Source organism: Capricornis sumatraensis, chromosome 21 (assembly GCF_032405125.1).
Source record: "Capricornis sumatraensis isolate serow.1 chromosome 21, serow.2, whole genome shotgun sequence".
Classification (NCBI taxonomy): Eukaryota; Metazoa; Chordata; class Mammalia; order Artiodactyla; family Bovidae; genus Capricornis; species Capricornis sumatraensis.
Window position 1 is genome coordinate 44328737 of NC_091089.1, and position 24739 is coordinate 44353475.

Here is a 24739-nt window from a genome sequence, read left to right on the forward strand (position 1 = left end):
CTCCCTCTGACGTCAACCTTGGGCTCAGGTGTCAGCCTCACTGGGTGCCGGCGAGTTGCCTCGATCAGTTGGGCATCCCCATAACCAGGCGGAGACCAGCTCCCTCCCAGGATGGCCGTGAGGACTCGAGGAGCTCGTGGACATCACGTCCCAGCTCCGGGACCAGGGCAAGTCGAGCCTGGAGCAAGAAGAGCCGGATAGCAGGGTCCGTGATAACAAGTAGCTGCCGAGCAGGGGCCGGAGATGCTGACAGGGAAGAGGGAGAAAGGACAGAGCGCGTGGGCCCGGCGGGTGTACCCGGTCGGGGGTGTGGCCTCTGGTGGGCGGAGCGCTAGCGGGGCGGGACCCCAGGCCCGCGGGGCCCGCGGGCGGGGGCGGGGCCTAGTCGGGGGGCGGAGCCGGGCCGCGCACTGACAGGAGCGCGGCGGGGAGTGAGAGACGCCTCCTGGCGGGAGCTGGCGGCTGCCCAGGCGGGAGCCGAGGGGCCGGAGGGAAGCGGGGTGCGGGGGTGAGGCGGAGAGTGGCCGGTGTCTGCCTCTTTCGGTGCGGAGGTTTGCGGGCGCCGCGCGGAGGACGGCGTGGAGGCGCGGCCTGCCTCCCTCCACATCCCAAAGCGCGCCCGCTCGGCCGACCCGTGGGGAACTTGGGGCCCGGCGAGCTCGCTGCGCACGGTGAGCGGCGGGGGGCGGGCGGGGGCGCTGCTCGGGGTCTGGAGGCCGCGGCTGGGCCGGCGCGGCGGGAGGAGACGGGGCCCGCGCGGCCTGGGCGGCCTGCGGGGGACAAGACGGGCCAGGCGCGAGGCGTCGCTCCTCGCGGGCCTCCGGGGCCGCTGTCAGCGCCGCCAGCCGGGCCGCGGCGCTTTGTTCCCGGGGCCCCGGAGGCAGCCGCTCCCAGCTGAGAAGCCGGCTACCTGCCTCTCGGCGCCTCGTTCACCTGGGCGCCCGCTAGGGGCAGCTCGGGGAGGGGCGCGGGGACAGCCGTGAGCTGGGGAAATACCCCCTGTTCAGTGGTTGGGGCTGATAACTAGTTCAGGAAGCTTCCATTTTCCGACGCCTTCTTGGGCCGCCACGAGTACGGGTCGGCCGCTCCGGGTTCAGTGCAGCGGGCGGTGGGTCCGACGGTCCTGGAGGGGCCCCGCTTTGGCTCCGTCTCCGGGCTTTCTCGTCCAAAACCGAGCCGCCCGGGTACAGAGCCCCGGTTCTCTCTCCACCTTCTGTGGCTTTGCTTTATTGTTCTTCCTCACACTTAGGATAAAGGTTTACAGCGATCTGAAAGGCCCATAAATATACCTTTTATCCGTCTCACCTCACCTATTTATTTCATTGATTCCATTTTGAGTGTGTGTTTTAAACCCGAGAAAGTTTTATTTTCCCCTTTTTGAAAATTTAATGACTGTGTTGGTTGTTTTTACCACCGTCAGAATTTGTGCTGGTCTTTTTCTCGTTTTGGACTGTAACATCTTTTTCAGTAATTTTGAAGAATCTGTGGTAGTTAAGGTAAAGAAGTAGAAGAATATCGTCACATTTTGATAAATCGGAGTTCTTAATGCAGTCAATAATTTACTCTTCCCTTTGTTAATCGCTGAAGTATGTCAGGAGCAACTGCCCACTCCTTCCGTTGAGCTGCTTCATTCTAGCTAATTATGTTAAGAGACAAAATGAGGTAGTAATAAGTAACCACTAGAATAGTTTGCATTTTTAAATTTCATTTTAATTGTGGGAATTAAAATATCATTAAATGTTTTTAAAAATTTATAATGCAATATTAATAGTTTTTTGGGTTTTTTGACTGGCTTAAAGTTGAATAGTAGGCCTGAAACTAAAGCTGAATAGTAATGGTGTAATATTGAAACTAATTTGCTTTAACTTTCACAGTCACCATTTCTGGATTGTCTGAGGAATTTCAGAATTCTATACATTTGAAGATGGCTAACAAGATGTTACTATATAAAATTGTAACTTTTTTTTGAGTGTGTAAGTAATCTTTTGTTGAGAATAATCTTTATAAATGATCACTCAGAAGTCCTAACACAAACAACGAGTCTTAGTTTACTTGTTTTTCATTTTTGTATTTGCTTTTACCTTAGTACTTGCCTTTGAATTAAAATTTTTTGTTTTTTTGTTTGTTTAGCTTCCTGGGAGTTACTGATTGTCTTTGAAGAATCATGAAGTCACTCTCTGTTGTTATGCTTACTCTCCCCATTCTGGTGTTCCTGACATGGGTCCCTATGTCACTGAGTTGTAACAAAGCACTCTGTGCCAGTGATGTGAGCAAATGCCTCATTCAGGTAGGACTAAGAATACTCTTTTTACTAATATTAAAATTTATTATATAGCAAATACAGAATGCAAATACACAGAGAGTGTCTATGTAATACAGTGTAAGAACCGTAACACTAGTCTGGGGTTTTGCCCCCATACTTCACAAACAAACTCAGACTCAAGGAGTTCAGTACAGGAAATAATATCCAGCTTTGTAAACAGGCCGTTACAAGGTGATGAGCTATCTATTCAGGTGAATTAAAGGGTTCTGTTGTACAATCGAGTTTACATAGCAAAGAGGCTCACTTACTATATTTAGAAAAAAAAAATTTAGCTAGTCAAATCATAGACAGACTGTTCTCTAAATATAATGTACTAATTGTCTGTTCTGTGTAACAAGTTACCCCAAACAGAGTAGCTTAATGCAGTAAACATTTATTATTTACACAGTTCCTAAGGGTTGGGAACCTAGGAGCAGCTGAGCTGGGTGGTTTGGGGCCAGGGTTTCTCAAGGTCGCAAGTGTTGGGAGAATCTGCTTTCAAGATACTTGACAGTGATCTCTCTCGGCCATCAAGGCAAGCCTTTCTGAAGAGAAAAGTGGGGTTGAGCGATTGGTTTAGTTCACAGAGCTAATAAGTGGCTGTGGAACGTGGCCTGTGTCTGAACACGAAGGCTATGGCCTTTCCATATGCATACTGATTATTACTGTCCATAAAGTTTTGTTAATTAGTGGTGAACTTCACCTCTTATATAGCTGTTCTCCCTTTTCCCATCCTGTTAGACCATCGGCAGTCTTGTGTCTGTATTAATTAGCCTCTGTTCTAGCTGTTGGCTAAGAGATTCAGTGCACTGCTGAAACTACGTATATTTGAATTCTGTATGAAGTATGACTCAGCCAACTCTTGCCTGTACTCCTGATATGAGAGCACTTGTGCATATGTACTAGAAGTGATCATGAGTTTTGTAGATGAGAGGTATTCTGTGCTGATTTGTGACGTTTTGGTGCTCATTAATAGTTAACATTATGGGAAGCCTGGCCTTTCTGCAAGTGTGGTTACCACCATCTCATACTCCACATACCCTCCCTTTGCATTTTAAACCAAAACTTTTAACTAGAGAGGCTGGTTGGTTGGTTGTTAATTATTTTTTTTTTAAACTCTGGATGTTTTTAAATAGAAGAGAGAAGAATATAATGAACAACAGTAACCATCAGCAGTTGCAGCAGTCATTAACCCAGGGCTTCCCTTGCCTCATCTCTGTTCCCTAGCACTGTTAGGGTCCCCATCTCTGTTAGTGTCAAGCAGACCCCTGACATTATTTTATCAAATTCTAATGTCTATCTCTGAAAGATAAGAACTCTTGAACATAGCTATCAGCAATTTAAAAATTAAAAATAATTCTTTAATATCATGTAGCTTTATACCTGGAAGTTTTGATTTGACACACTGGCTTAATGGTGGCTGAAAATTTTGTAGTCTTCTCGTGAAGTCCAGCTTTATGCTGTGGTCATAGGGGAATCTGTGCCACTTCCCACATTGTTTCAGTGTAGCTTCACTATTCACTATTAGAAATAGTCTCATAATAATTGCTATATTCATGCTTAGATGGAACTCTACTTAAATCTCAAATTATTTTTGACTCTCCAAGACTATGATTTCCATTATTCAGCTAATTAAAAATTGGATTTTATTTAAAGACCTTGTTTGGTAAGGCAGTATTTAAAGAAGAAAGCTTTTGGTTACTGTCGATAAATACTCTTAAAGTTTTTGTTTTGCTATTTAATTTAAAAAATCTGTAATACAAAATGCTTCCAAAAGTAGGTTAAAAAAAATGTGTAAAAACTGGAAAATCAGGTGCAGCTTCTCCTATTAAATGATGATTCTGGTAAACTCATTGGAAGAACATAGGACTCTTTAAAAAATAAAAAACACACACCACGGTTTCACACATGTGAGCATTTCTGATTCCTGCTCCTTCAGAGCCAGGAATCATCTACTCCTTTTCTGGAATAGTGGAGATAGCCCTTGGTAGTGTATAGTGGCAGAGTGTGTAAGGTTAAAATGAGAGTCTTTTTATTGAGGATTTTCTTAAAACCTTTTCTATTGAATTTTAAAATTTTAGCAATAACTTATTTTCTGCTTGGTAATTTTTCATATTAACACTTTTACTTGTATCGAATATGCCATTTTCTCAGATATCTCTGAGAATTACTAGAATTTTTATTGATGGAGATGGAGATATGTCTCTCCCCTCCCCCTCGACCCCATTCTGTTACCTAGGTTTCTTTTTCTTCCAAGATAATTTTTTTCTTTCAATGTATATTTATTTCATGCATGAGGCTTTCCTCAAATGTACAATATTCCTTTGATGTCTTTTATAGTTAAGAATGAAGCGTAAAAGTCTGATTGGCCAGACTGTTTGTGGCAGGGCTGGCATACATAGACTGGAGGGTATCACTTGAGGGTCAGAGAAGTCCTCGATGCTGGATCTGCTCTGAGGCTGATCATTTTCCTGAAGTGAAGTTTTTGGTTTGTTTGTTTTGAATGGTTGATGTTTGTGCTGTTTGGGGTGGTAGTTGATTGGTAGATACCTGGTTCTTGTCATTTTTGCCCTTGTGTGGAGGATAGTCTGACTGGTCAGGTAGAAACTTGAACTTTATGCCCTCTTCTAGTCCTGTTCTCTTCACTTGAGGAATAGATTGTTATTGACCTTTCACGTGTTAAGAATTATCAGCTGGGATCTTTGGGCCTCGTAAATGCTTCTCTTATAAGGGATCCCCAGAATTATATTCAAATTTGCATATGTACAGTTTTCTAAGAAAAGAGTCCCTAGTGTTCAGGAGGTTCTTAGAGTGGTTGACGGCCCTGAGAAGGTGAGGAATTGCTGGGGCTTTGTTTGCCATCACACATACTGAGTTATTAAAATTCCACGTTTCCACTCAACATAGATCAAGGCACGTTGACATGTTAGATGGCAATGATAGCTTTTCTCCTTAAACTTGCAGAAAAACATGCACAGAAACAGAGATGGGAGATAAGAACTTTAAGGAAGGCCATGCTGTAGAAGAAACTTCCCTCCTAAGAGGGCATTTAGCTTTGCTTTTTGTTCTTTTGGTTTGGTTTGAACAACATCTGTCGTGTTGAAATGATGTACTGTGAGGATAAGTTAGAACATTTGTTTATGTTTGAGCCCTCGGCAACTCATGAAACAACTAAATATAAAACATTTTCTGGAAGCTCAGAGTTGTGTAAATGTGTTTCACCAACACAGTCATTCCTACCCCTCCTACAAGTTGCTGTGTAGAAGGGTGGTCCCTGTGTAAGTATTTATCTTGTGCTGACAGGAAAGAAAGCTAATTTTAACATCAGGAAAGCAATATTGTCATCTTGGTATATTCCTTTGCTCATATAACGAGTGGTTGAGCTGTCCTCTTTTAGGGGAAAAATGGTAATATAAGATTTTGCTTTTAACAAAATCTTTCCTGTTTTTTTCTTCTGCCTTTTTGAAAAGAATACTTAAAATTTGGATCAATATTATACTTCTGCTGCTGAAATCTCCAGACCCTTTTTGTATTAAGAACTGAAAAACCCCTTATTGACTTATATTTTTAGCTAATATTTATGGTCATATTTAGGATGATATAAACATTATATTTCATGAAGCTATTCAAACTTGGGTTCAGAGATCACTGATGCATTCTTTTAGCACTTTGCCTGTTGTCTGAATATTTATTTTGCACTTTTATGAACTAAATCAACAGTCTGGTTTTTTTTATTCTAAAAAGTTATTTAACTACTCAATAAATCTTAGATTATCTGAAACAAGTTGAAATTTCAAAGTAGTTTCTCACTAATAATTCTAGCTTTTTAAAATGTATTTCAAGTTAAAATTGTCAATAGTTCAGGTAACTTCAGGGTTTTCTTTAATCACAGTAAACTAAAAAATTAACTTCCTCTCCCTTGTGCCTTAATCAGTGCTAATTAAATTCCATGTTAGTTTTTTGCTACAGTTATTTGGCTTGGTTACTACACTAGTAATATTTGGTGTAAAGTATGCAGTGTTTCTTCTTTCCTTTTATGAACATTACTATGTTTTCCCTTTTTTTCCTACTTCCCTCTCTTTAAAGGTTGTGACTCTGACTTATTTTTGTCCTGTTTTGCTTCAGGGAACGCCTCCTGAAAATCTTTGAAATTAATATCCAGAAGTAATAAGTCATACCTAATGTAATTTAAGGGAAGAATAAGTCATTGTTTCCCTTCAAAGCAAAGATGCAGGGGACTTCCCTGGCAGTCCAGTGGTTAAGACTTCGTGCTTTCCTATATGCTGCATGGTGGGGCCAAAAAAAAAAAACACCCCAAAGATGAGGATTTTATCGGGACACTTGGAAGTTTTTGAATGTAATGTTCATAGGGAGAATAGTAAAATAACTCCCCATTCACCCATCACTCAGCTCCAGCAGTGGTCAGCATATGGCCAGTCCGGTCTCTTCTCTACCTCCTCCCACTTCACCTCATCTGGATGATTTTAAAGAAATGCTTTGGGGTACTTTTGAAGTAGAATTAAAGTTTTGTTATGAGGTTATATAAAAAATGGGTGTAATTTAATATATTTTGGTAGTTCATGTATATACGTGAACTTGTATGTTGATCTATTTAACCAAAAGGATAAATTCTGTTTTTGTAATGTTAGTAGTATTTCACTTAAGTTTATATTATTTTCAAGACAAAAGTTTGCCAATTAGAATTTAGACATGTTGATAAGATTTGGGTTAGATATTTCTGTCCCAAGTTTGAAAGTCTGTCTGATGTCCTCCTTAAAGAGTATTCATATGTCAAAACAGATTTGTTGTAACTAACATAATTATAATTATGTTTATTCTTTCAAATAAAGGTTCATTATTTGAAGATGTGTTGTTTATATTTGGTTTTTAAACACTCATTTGACCTAAGTAAGGGTTGTGAAAATTGTGTCATCACAGGTACAGTTTGATTCCTTGTTGGTTACTGATGTTCCCACAGTGTTCATTTTCGTAATTACCTTTGTTCTGACATTCCTGGGGGTTTTAGGTCATGATATTATAAATAGTTACGGTTTGTTTAGTTTAATATTTAAGGACCTCAGCTTATGTTTTTGAGTGTCTTTTTTTTTTGTACTGTACACAATTAAACTGTATCTTAAGAAGACCTACTACCTAAATTTAAATTTGCCTTGATGAAAATATTGTGTTCTCAAAGGGACGCCAAAAAACACATAGAAGAAGAAAAAGGAAAGGAAGCAATTTATAGTCCTGTTTAGAATCTAAATACTGACTACTCTTAATGTTTGATACAGTCCTTTTTATTCTATGTTTAGGTGATTTTTAACCCTTAAATATAGAATAAAGGTTATTGTATATTAATACAACTTTCATAGTCTGCATTTTTCACCAGCATTGCTTTATGTTTCTTTGTTTTTTAAAAAATACATGTTAGCAAAATTTAGTTTGAAATTAAAATAGAGAGAAATGTATTTTCAGAACTATCTTTTGTGTTACTTTTTTTAATACCAGTTTATGTTTATATAATGCTTTATACTTTTCAGGTCAGATTTGTTAAAATAATAAATTTATGGGCCTCAGTGTACTATACTGGTCCTTCAAAAATGAGATGAGGTATTCCTTAGTCTCCCAAAGCTTTTTGGGGGTAAGATTGGTCTCATCTGCTCATGTAACCACTACAGCAGTTGAGGTAGGGAGGATTTTCATCACCCTTAAAAGTCCCTTCGTGCCCAGGGAGTCAAGACTAACCTCCTCCCCATCCTCAGTACCTTCCCACCACTGGTTGATTTTTGTTCCTGTAATTTCACCTTTCCCAGAATGTCTGCTAACAGGATCGCACAGTGTGTTCCCTTTTGTAGCCACTGGCTTCTTTCAGTTAGTAGAGTGCTTCTGAGATTGACCGTGCCGCTGTGTGTGTCAGGGAGTCCTTTCTTGGTCTTGCTGAGTGATGTTCTGTTGTGTGAATTTCTTCATCTGTTCACTCGCTGATGGACATGGATTGTTTCTAGTTTGGGGTGATGATGAATGAAGTTATTTACTTTCATGTATAGGTCTTTGTGTGGATGTATGTTTTCATTTCTCTTGTGTAAATACTTAGGAGTGGGACTGCCGGATCACAAAGCATCTGAGAAACTGAGACTTAGTGTGACATGCTGCCATTTGCGGGCCAGGACTTGAATCCAGACCCTACAGGGCCCAAGTCGTTTGCTGTCCACTAGACTCTAATGCTGTTTCCAGTGATGATATTTCCCTGTTTTAACAATGGTGCTAACAAATCTCTCAGATTTTGGCAACAGTTAAAGAGTGGAGATATCTACCAGCGAATTTACATCAGAATATAAATACAAATTTCCCTCAAGTGACCAGTTTCTATCTCTGACCTGGAAGTATGGAAGTTTATAAAATGAACTCTTTCATAAAGAGTTTATAAAATAAAACTCTTTCATAAATAGTTTGTAAAATGAAACTGTAAGTCTTGGCTTAGTCTTAGATGAATAATGCCCCCCAGTTTATTTTGCATAGAGGATTAAGATCTCGCCAGCACCTTAGTCATACAGAGAATAAGATTTTCCACTAAAGATTGAATAGTCATATGAAATCTGTCTTTTGGCATGAAAAAATTGAAATTCTTTTTAATATTCAAGATTTTCACTGATACTAACATAGTAAAAATACATTTTAAATGATTAGACTCTTCCCACAACTTTTCATCCTGCCATGTTTTCATTTCATAGAGGCTTTTGAAGCAGATTACCAAATTATCTCTAAATACTCGTGCTGGTCAATGTAGGCTAGCTCAAACATATAAATTTATGTTTTCTATTTAGTATAAGGTTTCAGTTTTTTCCACTGTAAATGTGTTGAACGGTGTGACCACCATGCTTTAAGAACACCTAGCATGGTACTTTGCAGAGGTGGAGATGAATGGCCCCCTGGCTCTGGCTCGCGGAGGCCTTGGGGCTGGAGCAGCCCTGAGGCAGAAGAAGGACACTGGAGCCCAGTTGAGTTGGGTTGCTGACCCGCCCCCTCCAGCCTTTCATCTGGACCAGGAGCAGCACCCACACTTTCCCTGAGACTTGCAGACCAGGGAGGCAGTGATGTGATCATTAACTGGATGAAGCAAAAACAGAATTAGGTATTAAATCCCAACTCACTGGTTTTGCAGCTCATGCCAATGATACTTATTTTACCTTTACAAACAATGATTAAACTTGGGCAGTAGCACTTGTCATTGTATTCGAGTACTGAGAGTGAAAGATATAATAGTGCCTTTGATTAAGCAACCTGAAGGGTTAGCTGAGTTTAATTATGGGCTTGTTCTAAGAAAGTAATAACTATAATTATTGAAATGCTAAATTAATGAGAAGCTTTATGTTGTTATTTATATTAATAAGCTTTATGTTTTAAAAGCAGGAATAGCGATCCAGAACCGGGGTCAGATCTCAGACACTTACTAATTGAATGATGTACAAATTCATAACATATAAAAAATAGAGATAAATAATAACTTGGTAAGGGCTTTATGAGCTTTAACATAATGTTTATAAAACTCTTAGCACAGTGCCTGTTAATGTTACATAAAACCCACTTAGGAATTCTGGGGGAGGCAGTGGCAGGACAAAAGTGGAGGCAATAGGTCAGGCTTTCTTTCCAGCTCTATGGGCATCCAGTTTGGTTGGGATCCTACATTCAGCCTACAGAGTGGTGCTCAGGGTTGGTCACGGGGCATTTAGTGAACTAGTAAATAGCCAGTCCACACAGAAATCCCACATCTCAGCACAACCAGCTCTCTAGTTAAGATGGCGGCTTTGAAGTGAATGTGATATAGAAGGTAATCTTTCTGAAGCTGGTACTGGAACATGGACAGGCTGTGAAAGGGGTGAAGAATTTCAGAAGAAAAGGGAACTTTGTGCACTGTTGATGGGAATATTAATTGATACAGCCACTGTTAAGAACATTTTGAAGGTTCCTCAAAAAATTAAAAATAGAACCATCACACATCACATAATCTAGCAATTCCACATCTGGGGATATATTTGAAGGAAGCAAAAACCCAACTCTGAGAGGTATCTGCACCCCCATGTTCATAGCAGCATTACATACAACTGCCAAGATAGGGAAACAACCTCAGTTTCCACTGATGAATAAATGGATAAAGAAGTTATGGTGTGTGTGTGTATTTGCATATATTTGTATACATATATATGCACACACACACACACACACACACAGGGATGTGGAATATTATTCGGCCATAAAAAATGAGGAAATCCTACCATTTGCAACAACATGGATTGACCTTAAAGGCATTGTACTAAGTGAAATAAGTGCAAAAATCCCCAACAAACTCATAGAAAAGGAGGTCATATTTGTGGTTGCCAGAAGTGGGATCACTGGGAGGGGAAATTGGAGGAAGATCAAAAGGTACCAGCTTGCAGTTATAAGTAAGTCTTAGGGCTGTGATGTCCCACATGGTGACTGTAGTTACTGCTGCTATGTGACATATAGGAAAGCTGTTAAGAGAGTAGATCCTGAGAGTTTTCATCATAAGGAGAAATCTTTTTTTTTTTTCATTTTATCTATATGAGATGATGGATGTTAGCTAAACCTACTGCAGGGATCATTTCACAATGTAAATCAAACCATCATGCTGTACACCTTAAATGTGAAAGTTTAATGTATGTCAGTGTTAATTACAGTGAGTGATGTATGTCAGTTACCTCTCACTAAAACTGGAGATATCATTTTGCAAAAAATTATGTCATATAAGAATGATGGATTGACTCTAATGGTCTAGAAACATAGTAAGATTAATTGGGATGAATATTGTGCTATGTTTATATATATATATATATAATGTCACCAACTGGAGAAAGCCAAGTAAGCCATGTGTTTCCATAGAGTTTCCTTTAGGTTGGGTTTGTTAGCAGTGGCTCTGGTGGCCAGAGGAGGGATAGAGGAGAGGCTAAAGGAATTACCTTGAAGCTTCATGTACAAAGCAAGCCGCATTAATTAGTTTCATGCAGTAACAAACCATCCCAAAGCTTTGTGACTTGAAACAATAACCATTTATTTTGCTTTTCTTTCTGTGGATCAGCAGCTTGGGCCTTTATCAGCCGAGTGGGTTTTCTGGGCTTATTCTTGTGGCTCTTGTCAGCTGCTGGTTGATTGGAGGATGGCTGAGCCGGGGTGGCTTCAGAGGGATTGATTTGTCCATGTGGCTCTCTCTGGGACTTCACATGGCAGCTGGGCAAAATTCTAAGAGGAGTGGAAACACCCCAGGTCTCTTCAGGCCCACACTCAGAACTGACACTAAATCACTTCCACCAAATTCTGTTGATCAGAGCAAATTTCAAGATGACTTCCATTCAAGAGGTCTGGAAATAGACCCTTGTCTCTTGATCAGAAGAGCTGCAAAGAGGGTGACATGGGGAGGGGAAGGATTGTTGCCCATTTTGTAAACAGTCAGCCATGCCAGGCACATTTAGATTAATGAAAATAGCTGTTAAAAGATGCTGTTATTTACACTTTACATATTGAGGAGCCACAGCTCCCACTACAAGTCAACTGGCCATGCATTTGACAGTGAATCTAATAGCTGGAAAGTGAATTCTGTTCTTGTACTGAGTGTGTTGCGTTAATACGGGAGATGAAGTTATAGGTTATGAAGTAAAATCTCTTTATTTTGTTTCAAAATAAAATAAAAGGATCCAAAATGCATTCATTGAATGTGTCCAAAAGAAAATCTGGATCTCCTGAGATCTAAGTAGTACTTGAATCTAATTCCAAGTCTAAATATCTACTTTGTAGATATTTATGTTCCTACAAATAGTGAATTATGTTAAATTTAAAAAATAATGTGCCAAGAGTAAATTACTATAAATGCAGTTATTATGGAGTGCTTTTTTGCTGCAAAAAAGTAGCGGTTTTAAACGTAGTTATTTGGAATTTTAAGTCTGAACGTCTGCTTCATTTCTAGGAGCTCTGCCAGTGCCGCCCTGGAGAAGGAAACTGCTCCTGCTGTAAGGAGTGCATGCTGTGTCTTGGGACCCTCTGGGATGAGTGCTGTGACTGTGTTGGTAAGTTGATGTTAAGTTTGTTAATATTTCCTATCACAGAATCCTTGACTTTAAGAGACCTTAAATAGTATAAATGTATTTTGTGTACATAGACTAGGGTATGTATAAGATATTGTAGGTATATAGAACATCATTGCATTTGCTTGTTTCGAATAGTATTTACATATATATGTGTTTGTATTTTTATAGAAAAGGTGTGGGAAGAAATTCTTGTGAAATAAGAGTGGAGGAACAAGCGGAAGATTTTTTTTTTACCCTTTATTTTTAATTTTTGTACTGTTTGTACATATTTTTTTAAGTCATGCAAATTTTATTTTACTTTTAAATTTTATTTATTATTTTAAATGAGAGAGGTCAGGAATAGGTGCCTGGGGGCCAGGGGTTGGGGTGGGTCAGTCTTGGCAGAGAGCAGAGTTGTTTGTTGGTTTTTCTTTTGGCTGCACTGTGCGGCACGCAGGATCTTACTTCCCCGATCAGGGATCAAACCTGTGGCCCCCACAGTGGAAGTGGAGAGTCCTAACCACTGAACTGTCAGGGAATTCCATTAGCTTTCATTTTAATTTCCAAGAGCCCTCTTCTGATTGTCCTTGTAAGGGGGCATGCTCTTGTTTTATAGATAGAATAGGTCTTCTGCTCCTGAATCTTCCCGGAGTTCCACAGTGACATGGGCCTGAGGGAGACTGTTGCGGTGACATTCAGCTCTTGCACTCTCCCAAAGAGGAGTTAATGTTTCAGTGTCTTCTTCTCTTTTACGCTGTACTGAGTTCTGAGACAGCCACAGCCAATTTGCCTTTTCCTGCCCCTATATCTCGGAATCTAAGATAGTACCTGGAACAGTGTCTGGCACACAGAACGCATGCCAATGTTTTGTGACTGTCAAATAAATGAATTCTTACTGCATTGTCCTCCCAAAATGGACAGTTTATTCTCTGCCCTTGATGGGTGTAGTTGTGTGTGTGTGTGTGATGTTAACTGAAATAAAAGAAGTTTGAATTGCTTTAGAGCATTAAATATAAGTTAATTTAGTATGTATAATGAAAGCAAAAAAGAGACAGTGGTATTAACCCCTGATAAACACGTAAAAGCATTTATCATAAACATGGAGGCCAAATACACGAATGTACTTGTATCATTAACTAAAATACTGTTTGAGTGAAAGAATGTGTGTATGTGAGAGAGTGTGTGTGTGAGAGAAAGAGGTTGTGTGTGTGTGTGTGTGTGTGTGTGTGTGTGTTAAGAGAGAGAGAGAGAGAAAGAGTATATGTGTGTTTGAGAGAGTGTGTGTGTGTCTTTTAACCATCACACAATAGTGCCATTTGGCTTTTTCTAGGAAGAGTTCTTCCACTGAGAAAGATTAATTATACATGTTCATATCTCTACAATTTTAGAATTAACTGGTGAGCTTCTTAGCTAGTTTCCCCCTCCAAAATATTATTTACCTTTAAGGATTTAATGACCGGTTTTCAACTTTGAGTTAATTCATTACATACCTTCATCTCTCATTTTAACTTCAGCTGCTGTTTCTAGCATAGAGTTTAGATATTCCAGATCTTTCTGTGCAGCAGTGCTCTCCTCCTTGTAGGCAGCTCTCCTCCAAGTTGGGCTCCCTTGGTGTTCTTTGCAGACCTATGGCTGCACCTCCCTTCTAAGTGGAAACACGTCCCATACTTTCTGTGGGTGGGGCCCAGACTTCTGAGGGGACCCAGATTAGAGGGGTCCCTTCTCCTACTGTGGACTTGAACCACGCACTTTGTCCGGCAAGCTTTCTCCTCCAGCACCCTTGTGTAAGAGCATCTGTTCCTTTTTTCTGATTTTCTCTTAAGAGGAACTGCCATAGCTTATTTCATCTTTGCTGTTCAACATACTCCTCAGATGCTGTGGTGTTTAGATCCTGGATCTCTACCCACAGGCTTTGTTTTGGGTATGTGTGTGTTTGTTTTGTTTTTGCTTTTCCAAATATACACAGAAATAGAGAGCACAGTGAACTGCTGTTTAATGGTCCCCAGTGCCATCAGCCATGCCTGCTCCGCCCATCATCTGTCTGTGTGTCTGTCCCCGCCTTGTTTGTTTGGGCTGTTAGAAAGTAAATACATAGTTTTACTGTACCTCCAAACTGCTTTAGTTATTCATCTGAAGAAAGAGTGAGTTTCCTTACATAACATAATATCAGTGCCGCAGCTAACATGTTTAACAGTACTTCTTCATGTCTAACACCCAGTCCTGTTCAGATTGCCCTAGTTGCCTAAGGGTTGTTTATTGCTGTTTTAGTCAAAGCAAGATCTATCAGAGTCCACTTAGTATATTTGATTGTTAGGTTTCTTTAGTTTCTTTTATTCTAAAAAAGTTCCACCTCCCCTCATCACCTTTTAAAATTCCATTGACTTGATGAAGGCACTAGAGAGTTGTGGTGGAAAATATGCCACCTTCTGGATCTGACTGAGAGCTTCTTGTGGTTATTTAACTTGTTGCTCTGTCCTCTATGTTTCCTATAGACTAGAAGACTAAAAGAACCTTCCCTTCTCCTCCATTTTTAAATTCATTTATTTATAATATAAGGACTCATAAATCGCTATTTTATTCATAGAGTGGTAATCCATTAATGTTAAAATTGTCAATTTGGCATAGAGTGGTAATCCATTATTGTCAGTATTTATTTTAATGTTAAAATTGTCAGTTTGGCCAATGGGAGCCTTTTCAGGTTGCCTCCCATGTCTTTTGGCATGTCCCATCATTCATTAATCACTTCCTTACTTTCTGGCACAGAAAGGTGTCCCAGGGTCATTTTGGACATTCCCTAACCCACCTCTGGAGTCACTCTTTTCCCCAAGGAGCTTTGTTCCTCTTAGCCAAGTATAGGTATTTAGAAAACAAGATCTGGGCCCTTGGTGTACTCAATTACTAGGGTGTCATTGCCTCTAGGCCCTCTTAGCCAAAAAGCTAGGAAAGTGTCTGTGTACAATATTAGAAGGCACCTGACCTTACTATTTTGCAGCTTGGGTTTCAAGGCACTACCTAATAATATCTCATGACATTTCAATCAGTGAAAAAAAGAAATTTTATTCCCTTTGCCTTCCTTCCCATCTCCCCACACACACAACCCCCCACCCCCACCCCCTCCGCCAGGTATGTGTAACCCTCGAAACTATAGCGACACGCCACCAACTTCGAAGAGCACAGTGGAGGAGCTTCACGAGCCCATCCCTTCCCTCTTCCGAGCGCTCACAGAAGGAGACACCCAGCTGAACTGGAACATCGTCTCCTTCCCTGTTGCAGAAGAGCTCTCACATCACGAGAACCTGGTTTCATTTTTAGAAACCGTGAACCAACCCCACCACCAAAATGTGTCTGTTCCCAGTAACAACGTTCACGCTCCATATTCTAGTGACAAAGGTAACTGCCAAAGTCGACTTTTTCTCTCTTGCCCCCCTTGCTTTCTGTGTGGTCTGTGAAGCCTGTTTTAACATCTTTTAGAGCAGCTTTTGGTTTTGAGTGTGTACAGTCTTAAGTAAGTTCTGGACTTTAATAACCCATCCCTGAGTAAACAAGGAGTTGTTCTCACAACTCTTTCAGACTCTCGATGATAAAGCCTACACTGAAAAATAGATAACCTGGTTCTAATTTTATTTGCATTAGGTTTTCGTTGTTATTTTCATGAGACAGCAACAGTTGCTTACCTTATGCAGAGCTGTTCATCGTCAGGTAACATCTGGAGCGTCCTAGGAGCCCAGGTTTCTGTAATAGCATTGATGTCATGAATGATGCCAGGCCATCAGCTCAGTTTTGTAATGAGCCAGCTGGTATTACAGGCACCTGATTTCCAGGTGTAGCCTGGGCCCAGCCAGTGGTCTGCAAGTGAGTGTTGTTGGTCAGCCCGGAAACTGAATGAAAGAGTGGCATGTAAGACTTGGAGAAGCGTGTTTAGGAACATGTCTTAGTGAGCAGTCACACCTGAACTTTGGAATGTAAGAGGGATGTAACTTTCATAAAATCTGTGATGTTTCCAAATACAACTCTCCACACAGGTCCACTGTGGAAGAATAAGACAGGTTTGAGTATTACAGTTATTTCTTATAATCTGAGATGCGTTATGCACAAGCAGTATAGTTTGTGCTTTTTTGTTTCCCTTTCTTGTGCCCTCCATTACAAGCCTACCTATCTGAAGTAGTGTAAGCTTCAGCCCTCAACAGTAAAAGCAGATCAGTTTTTGATAATAAAGAGTAAGAATCCGTAATTCCCCTCAGTTTAAAGTGCTTTATAAGACAAATTCTGGGTCTGGGGAACATCAGAAATGTACAAATATGTCTTACTACCACTTTCCCATTATTGAAATACAGATAATCAACATGCTAGATGTTAAATAATTCATAAGTTTTTCTCAAAGATTATTCAAATTCATGAACTAATAATAAGCACGAAGCTAATTACTAGAGACACCAACCAGGGTAATTTCTAATAACCAGTGCTGAGTTGTGCCACATTGCTAACCACAGTGCATCCTTTGAATTTCTTAAGTTTATTTTATTGTAAATTCTCAGTATAAATTTGGAACAGTATTTCCCAAACTTGTTTTAGCTGGAGGATCCTCTCCTTATCAGAGGTGCCCAATGGTCTCCTTCCAGGTCAAAGTGAAATTTGAGGCAGCGGTGAGGGAAGCCCTGTGTGTCTGAGCTGGAGCAGGAGACTCCCTCCTCAGTGTGATTACAGATGTGTTCTTTTCCCTGCACCTCACCCACCATCCTGGGCAGGCTCACAGCAAGAGAGCTTAGATAAATAACTTGTTAGCAGTGTTCGGCTAGGTATTAGAGCATTTCCTCCTTTTCCTATGCATTGCTCTGAAACCTTACTTAATCTTTGGTTTTTCAGAACACATGTGTACCGTGGTTTACTTTGATGACTGCATGTCCATACATCAGTGTAAAATATCCTGTGAGTCCATGGGTGCTTCCAAGTATCGCTGGTTCCACAATGCCTGCTGCGAGTGCATCGGCCCAGAGTGCATCGACTATGGTAGCAAAACTGTCAAATGTATGAACTGCATGTTTTAAGGAAGGAGAAGATGTACAGACAGAAGCAGTTTCGTCAGAGGTGTGATATGGAAAGCTATTCAGTGATGTCTCCTGGTTGCATCCAAATGCAGCAGATTGAGAAAATGTAAAGAGTTTGGACCGAGTTACATTTAAAGTCTGACAAATCGAGGGTTGTTCTGGCTTCCAATTCTAACTGCTCTTCCTGCCTGCTGCTTGCAGGAGCCCTTTCTTCGAAACACCTACAGCCTTGGTCATCTGAGGAGCAAGTGCACAGAGAATGCCTGCCGAAAGGAGAGGCTTCTAACACAAAGCCTCTTGTCGTTTTCTGCCACATTCCAGAAGCCTCTTGTGTCAAAGGTTTAGAGCATGTTAATGAGTTATGATTTCTTCATTGTACTACTCCTAGGACGCTGAGTTTTTAGAGTTGTTTGCCATTTTCCACTGTGCCTGGTATTATTTACCCATTCTGTGCGTAGGGTAGATAGTCATATAGATCATTCTGAGATCTCACCGAAAGATCACCGTAAAAGTTTAATTTGAAACCCCTTTACGTTGGTTTTTGAAGGTAAACGCTTACTGTATTTTACAATGTAGAACTCTCTGGTTCTGACTCAGTTCTGCACTCCACATATGACAAAGCTGTAGGGAGAGTCTCTCCTCCTCTAACCCAGGCCCAGAGTGCTGGTGTAGGTCATAAGGAGCATCTTTACAAGAATTGCCTGGCACTCCTGAGGCTTTGTGAAGAGGACGGCTTGGTAAGCAAGAAGGGAGAGCTTTCTCTGACTTAAGGTACCAGTGTAAAGAGCTCCAGGAATGGGAAACCACTGCCACCTGGACTCCAGGGACACAGCGCCCCTTGTATGGAGATGGCAGCCCTGTGCTTGCTGGATGGGGAAATGAGCCCGCTCAGGCTTAGTGCCGCGTCCTCCAGTGGACGGGTGGTCGGAGGGGACAGAGCAGAGAATCCAGGTGTGAACGAGGAGGGTTGAAAATGCCTGGATTCTAATAGAAACAAAACTATTTACATTCATTATTTTGTTATTTTGTAACCTGTCCTTTAGGTTTGTATCTGAATCAAGTGTTCTCCTTAAACATAGGTAATCACACACTAGGAGGTTAAGATTATGAACTGCTGCCTGCCCCCACCCCAACCCCCAGATAATTCTGTTCAAGACGACATTAACTCTAAATACACTACAGAACATTGTGTCAGTGAAGATAAGCTTAAATAGTATGTGACCTTCTTGGTAATAAAATCTTGATCTTCAAGGGTGAAACTGAAACGTACATGTTTATGTTCAGAGACTCTTAGCTTTACAAAATTATTAATTTCTCAAATAGTATATATTTGAATTATAAATAACTTTCTAGGAATACCTCTTTGTATATCTAAATATTTTAGTATATAAAAATAGATAATGGTTTTCGTATTCATTATCTGAACAGTAGTTATAAGATCATATGTGATATTATGATTAACTTTCATAAAATATAAAGACTTGATACCTTTTCTCTCTTTCATAACTCTGATGAACACTCAAGGTACTTTAGCCTTTTAAAAAGTTGAAATTTAGCTCATGGATGTATTTTTCAGATGAGAAAACATTGGGATGTCTTCTTACTTTTACCTAGAATGCCTCTGTTTACAAGTGCCTTGAAAACAAACATTAGCTCCCTTTCTTCACTAATAACTATAAAACCAAAGGTTTTATTGAACTTGAGAGAAAATTTTAAAGAAATCTGCAGCCAGCTGCTTCATTTCCACTTTACTGTTTTTCAGAGTCATTTATACTTAGGAATAGAGGAATGCTTTTGTGTTTATTGACAACATGCTTAATTTTCCATAAATATGTCAGCAAGCTTTTCTTTTAATTGCATTTATCTTCCTTTTTTGGTGTTCATTATTAAACTCTAAAATATAATATCACTTATTGGAAGAATAATTTCTTGAACTATGTTGTGTTTTAACTGATTTTTCTTATCACTATTTCTCCCAATAGAAATTATCCCTAAATATAATGGTAAGTTTTACATTCAAATTTACTTAACCTTTAGACTTACGAAGGAGTGAAAAGAAAGGATTCACCTAAACAATTCCGTTTCCAATTCTGTAATGTATTTCAGGTTTTGAACAATAGTTTTCCAAATTAAAAGTATAGCATTTGGGAAACTGATAGCTCTTCTATGATTTATACCATCTATTATCATTCTAAGCACAATTCACTTCTATATTGAAGCTCTGGTTTAAAAAAAAATCAAAAGTCATTTTGTTACCTTTTTTATAACTAGATCCAAAAAAATTAAATCTTGAACCAGTAGGTGTTCTAAAAGTCATATATAAAAGTTTCAGTCCTTTAGTAAGACATGTCTGTGCTTTTCTGAGCCCCCCAATAACATCTAATTATTACTAAGACTGTGCTCACAACAGTAGTACCAAATCAAATGATAATCCAAGTGCAGTAAGATACATAGATGCTATAAAAGAGAGTCATTTGTTTAGAAATATGATTTCTAATGTTTTAGAAAGCAAAATTGATAAAATGTTTGGATATTTGAATAACTTTACTAATAGAATAGCATCACAATAGAGAAAAGAAACCAAGACTTCTGGAAAATGAGGTAAATGTAAAAAGCCACATATTTAAAGTTTGTTTTTAATGAAATCTTCATTGAAGATTTTTAAAATCTATTCTTTCCCAAGAGTTTATGTTTATTGTATTTTACATGATCTCTGACATATAAAATTATGTATTTTTTCCTTTGGTTGTCCCTATGAACAAAAAAGTATTTTAATAAAAAATTGAAATGAGTGTGCAGTGTTCTTTGTTAATGTCGACGTGGCAAACCAGAATAAGTTTGCCATTTCTGTCTGGTGCAGTTATTGTTTAAGGGGTCAGCTGAGACATGTCACCCTCTCTCTGGACATCCCTACAGATCTGTTGAAACAAAGGCTCTTTCAGAAGTTTGCTCTCTGCTTTTTCATGGGCTTTACTCCAACATGGGGAAAACTTGGAATGAGATACATACATTCTCCTTGCCCTTCGGGCCTTGTGAAGCCACACAACCTCATGTGAACTTCCAAGGGTTGGTCGGTTGGTCAGCAGGAGCACTGAGAATGCCGTGGGTAAGAGGCCTACCTATCGGCCCCACCCTGACTCAACAGGCAGGGCTGCTGGCGCTGAGTGCCCTAGGCTTCTCGTGCAGTGAGGTCAGGGCTGTTCCCAGACTCTGCGTTGTGACAGCCTAGTGGAGAGGAAAGGCCCAGGGGACAGGCTGTCCTTGCCCGCCTGCTTGACATCAGGGGTGATGGACCTGAGGGGTAGAATCAATTTCAGGAAAGGTTATTCATTTGATCCAGAAAGCTGTTCTTTTGCTGATGGTGTCCAGGGCCGGCGGTTGTGAGGAGCTGACGTAGGGAGGGTTGGAGTCAGGAGGGGGAACCTCTGAATTTGAGAATTTGGTGGGGCGGACCCCAGGCAGCAGGCTGCTATTGAAGACCCATCAGCTCCAGGCCACAGTGCCCACAGACAAGCCTGCAGCTGCTGGTTAGGAGTTGTGGCTGTTGAGTTCTTAGAGGTTTTTCCTAACCTCCAAAAAACAAATTCACATCTTTTTATTTTGAAGTTGTGCTGGCAGGATAGAGGCAGCTACAACCCTGCCATCTGGCTTCTGAAATGAGAGCTTGAAGAGCAGAGATGAGGAAAGAAGGGTCTCCAGTCCTCCTGGTGCTGTTGGGACTGATGGAGGAAGCTGGAGAGTGCAGAGATGCCCCTCTGCCTGAAAGTAGTCTCCCTCCCCCACCCCACCCCTCATTCAGACATGGTCACCCCTGCAGTGTCTTGATGGTTCCTGCCCCTGAAGCTCAGTGCTTCACACTGAAGCCACGGCAAGCCTCTGAGACTGTGGTCATCAGCACCTAATCCTAGCTCCAGTTCCAGGCGGAGAGCCAGGCCTCAGTGTTCCTGTGTCCCAGAGGGTTGAGGTGCCCAGGAGGAATCAGGCAGGCAGACTTCCTGCTTTTGTTTCCCAGAAGCCTCACCTGCCCCTGGGGATGCTGCTGTGGGGAGGGGAGAGAGCGCAGAGCAGGCTGCAGAGGGGTCTGGGCCTCGCCAACCTTGGGGCCTTTGCAGGCCCTGGACGAGGCTGGAGCTCTGAGAGGGCTGGCAGCTCACGCAGAGGGGCAGGCTCCTGAGCCTGCAGATGCCTCTTTCTGGAGGTTTCAGCTCTCATTGTTCAGGGGCCCCACACTGGCCCCAGGGCTCTGTGAGACACAGGGCAGGTGACAGCCTCGGGCTGACGTTGGTTGCCACGGAACTCAGGGTCAGACTTGATTTAAAGAAGTAAGGAAAGGAGACACTAGGCGCCCCGGGTCTATGGCCATAACTCCCTAGCTCCCCAGCCTGTGGCCTCAGCAACCTCGTCACTCAAATCACCTCTCTCCTCTGTCCACCCCTGCTGGCTCTGCCCCCAGCACAGCAGCTTCACTCTACCCTTGGGTTTTGCAGTTGTTTCCTCAGCCACTTCTGCTGTTTGTGCAGATTTTGGTTCCTTGTTCTGACTCAGACCTCAGCTAAGGCCTCTACCTCTGTTTCTAAAGCAGCAACCCCTCCCCATGACCCCCCTCCAGTTCCATTGTTTTAATAGGCAGTGACAGCACCCCCAAAAGTATCTACCAGTCAGCCTCTTGTTACTCATCTCTTCTCATCCAGCATTCAGAGCCCATGAAGAAGGGGCCTTATTTTTCTGTTGTGTGGTTGCCTTAAACACAGTACCCTGCACCCTGGAGGCTGGCCTTGACTGGGTTATGGATGAATGAACTCAGCAGATCCTATCAGATGTCCACTTAAAACGGTGGCTCTGCAATGGACTCAGATAAAGACCCGGCTCCTCAGCAGGCCTCTCAGGCCCCCAGTCTGATCCCACTCACCCCGCCAGGCTCGCCTCATGCCTTTTCATCTCACCATCAAACAACAGAAAATCTGCATTAAAATGTTTTCACACCTGCAGTTTTTCATTTGAGGTCTGGCAATTAATATTTTTTATTTCCCTGCCAAGTCACTTCAGTCGTGTCCAACTCTGTGTGACCCCATAGACAGGAGCCCACCAGGCTCCTCCATCTCCAGGATTCTCCAGGCAAGAATACTGGAGTGGGTTGCCATTTCCTTCTCCAGTGCATCCATGCAGGCTAAGTTGCTTCAGTCGTGTCCGACTCTGTGCGACTCTATGGACAGCAGCCAACCAGGCTCCTCTGTCCATGGGACTCTCCAGGCAAGAATACTGGAGTGGGTTGCCATTTCCTTCTCCTTTATTTGCCTAACATGGTAAAAATTCATACTAATATAATTTAGTAAATCAGTCAAGAAATAGTACTTTAGCCAAAGAACGAAAAGAACTTGTCTGAAAGCCAGTTTGACTCTCAAGCACGATACATTTTCTGAGGATAAAAAAAAATGTGCTTTGAGTTTCAATAAAGGATATTCTAAACATTAATCAACAAGGACTTATTCCTCCACTGCTACATCTGTTATTTTAAGCTTATTCATAATTCACAAGAGGATAATGCAACAATAATTTGTTATAATCTTTAATTTTATAATTTAGTAGGTGCTAACTCTGGGGCTTTCCTGGTGGCTTAGATGGTAAAAAAAAAACCTGCCTGCAATACAGGAGACCTGGGTTCAATCCCTGGGTCAGGAAGATCCCCTGGAGAAGGAAATGGCAACCCACTCTAGTATTCCTGCCTGAGAAATCCCATGGACAGAGGAGCCTGGCGAGCTATAGTCCATGAAGTCACAAAGAGTTGGACATGACTTAGCAACTAAACACCCACCACAACCAGGTGGCTAACTCTTGGCCGCCAAAACATTTAAGAACTTACTTAGAGCCTATACTTGGGCCACAGGGAACTCAGGAAATACTTACTAATATTTCTACACTCTCCATGTTGAGTACAAACACCTGTGCTGAGTATTCCTTCCATCGGCCAAGTCAGATCCTGTATTCCCTGCCTTTGGACAGCGTTTGGGGTCATGTTCTATAGTTTTTGTAACATTTTTGGCTTTGCGCTTGTTTAAGTGGCTTTTCCCCCTGGCTTGTTGGTGAGATTTTCTTCCAGGTACTGCTAGTAGGTTCCTCAGGTTTGGGGGGTTTTTTAAGAAAATAAATTGGAGTATTGATAATTAAACTTTTGAAACTTATGCCTATGGGCATTTGGGGAATAAAGCAAATACTTGTGGAATGGATGTCTGTACTGTTCTGGGGTACAGATCTTGCTGACAGGAAGTGGTGGCATTTCTGAGTGTCTTTATTCTTAGGGTCCCTCAGCATGTGTATTAGTTGGACAGACAAGGGGGGCGGCCAGTCAGTGAGGCAGCAGGCATACCACAGGTGTCTGTGGTAGGTTTTGCCTAAAGGAGCATTCCGACGCGTTTGATTCCAGCGGTTACATCTAGTCCCATTCCCACTCACATTATCCTTTCGGATAAACAAGCTCAGGTCCGTTCCCAGGAGACCTGGGTTGCTGGGAATATTTTCTGTTTGCTTCTGTAGCTGCTCCATGGGGCTGCCAACTGAGGAACCCTAAAACGTATGGTATTCTACAATGCTCACTTTCGCTTGTACACATAAAATACCTGGAAGGATTCGCAGGATGAAAACCTTGACTGGCGCTGAGCGGGCAAACATGAGGCTGAAGGACAGGATGGGAAGGGACACGCCCTTTTATTCCCTGAACTCTGACCCATGAGCATGTGTTGCCTCTTCAGAAATACCTACCTAAAACTAAAATTTTCAAAAAGACACTAGCAGAATTTTCCTATAAAATATTTTTCCTTAAAAAATCTTTTCTGTCGCCCAGCAAAAACTGAGTCCCTCTCAATGACTAGCTACCTGATCTCTAATAAACAACGTATGACAAGGACAAAATTCTTTGTCAGTGGGAGTCTTGATAGTAACTGAAAATCCCCCAAACTGTTGATCTAGTCACATTTCTGACAGACCAGTGACATATATTCATTTCTTAAATTCTAATAAGTAATTCCAAACAGGATCTAAGATTTGAGCAAAAAGATTTTAAGACAGATAGTCCTATGGTCTGTGTTTTCTCTTACCTGGGATTTACTTCATTATCCTTATAAAAGACTTTAAGAATATAAAGTCAGGCCCAGTAGTCATTTAAACAGCCACATCTCAACTTCCTTAAACTAATCAGAATAAACAAGAACCTTAGCAAGAAACTCCAAACCTTGATTTTTAAAACCCCACGAGAATGATCTTTAAGAAGAATGTACTTTGATCAAGTAAAGCACACTAACCTAGGGCTCGCCTCTGCTGCT

At 41.2% G+C, this 24739-nt stretch overlaps 1 protein-coding gene across 1 annotated transcript; it reads left to right on the top strand.

The window, feature by feature from the left end:
* Window positions 1–582: 582 nt before the first annotated feature.
* On the top strand, window positions 583–20126 carry TWSG1 (twisted gastrulation BMP signaling modulator 1). The gene is made up of 5 exons (XM_068993761.1): window positions 583–671; window positions 2131–2287; window positions 12279–12378; window positions 15502–15768; window positions 17242–20126. Exons 2-5 carry the CDS (start codon window positions 2165–2167, stop codon window positions 17421–17423), a joined length of 672 nt encoding a protein of 223 aa, XP_068849862.1. The 5' UTR covers window positions 583–671; window positions 2131–2164; the 3' UTR covers window positions 17424–20126.
* Window positions 20127–24739: the final 4613 nt, after the last annotated feature.

Coding starts and splice junctions, on each gene's coding strand:
- TWSG1 (XM_068993761.1), top strand. CDS start 2,165: ATGAAGTCACTCTCTGTTGTTATGCTTACTCTCCCCATTCTGGTGTTC. Junction 12,379..15,501: donor TGAGTGCTGTGACTGTGTTG/GTAAGTTGATGT, acceptor CCCCTCCGCCAG/GTATGTGTAACCCTCGAAAC. Junction 15,769..17,241: donor TCCATATTCTAGTGACAAAG/GTAACTGCCAAA, acceptor TTGGTTTTTCAG/AACACATGTGTACCGTGGTT.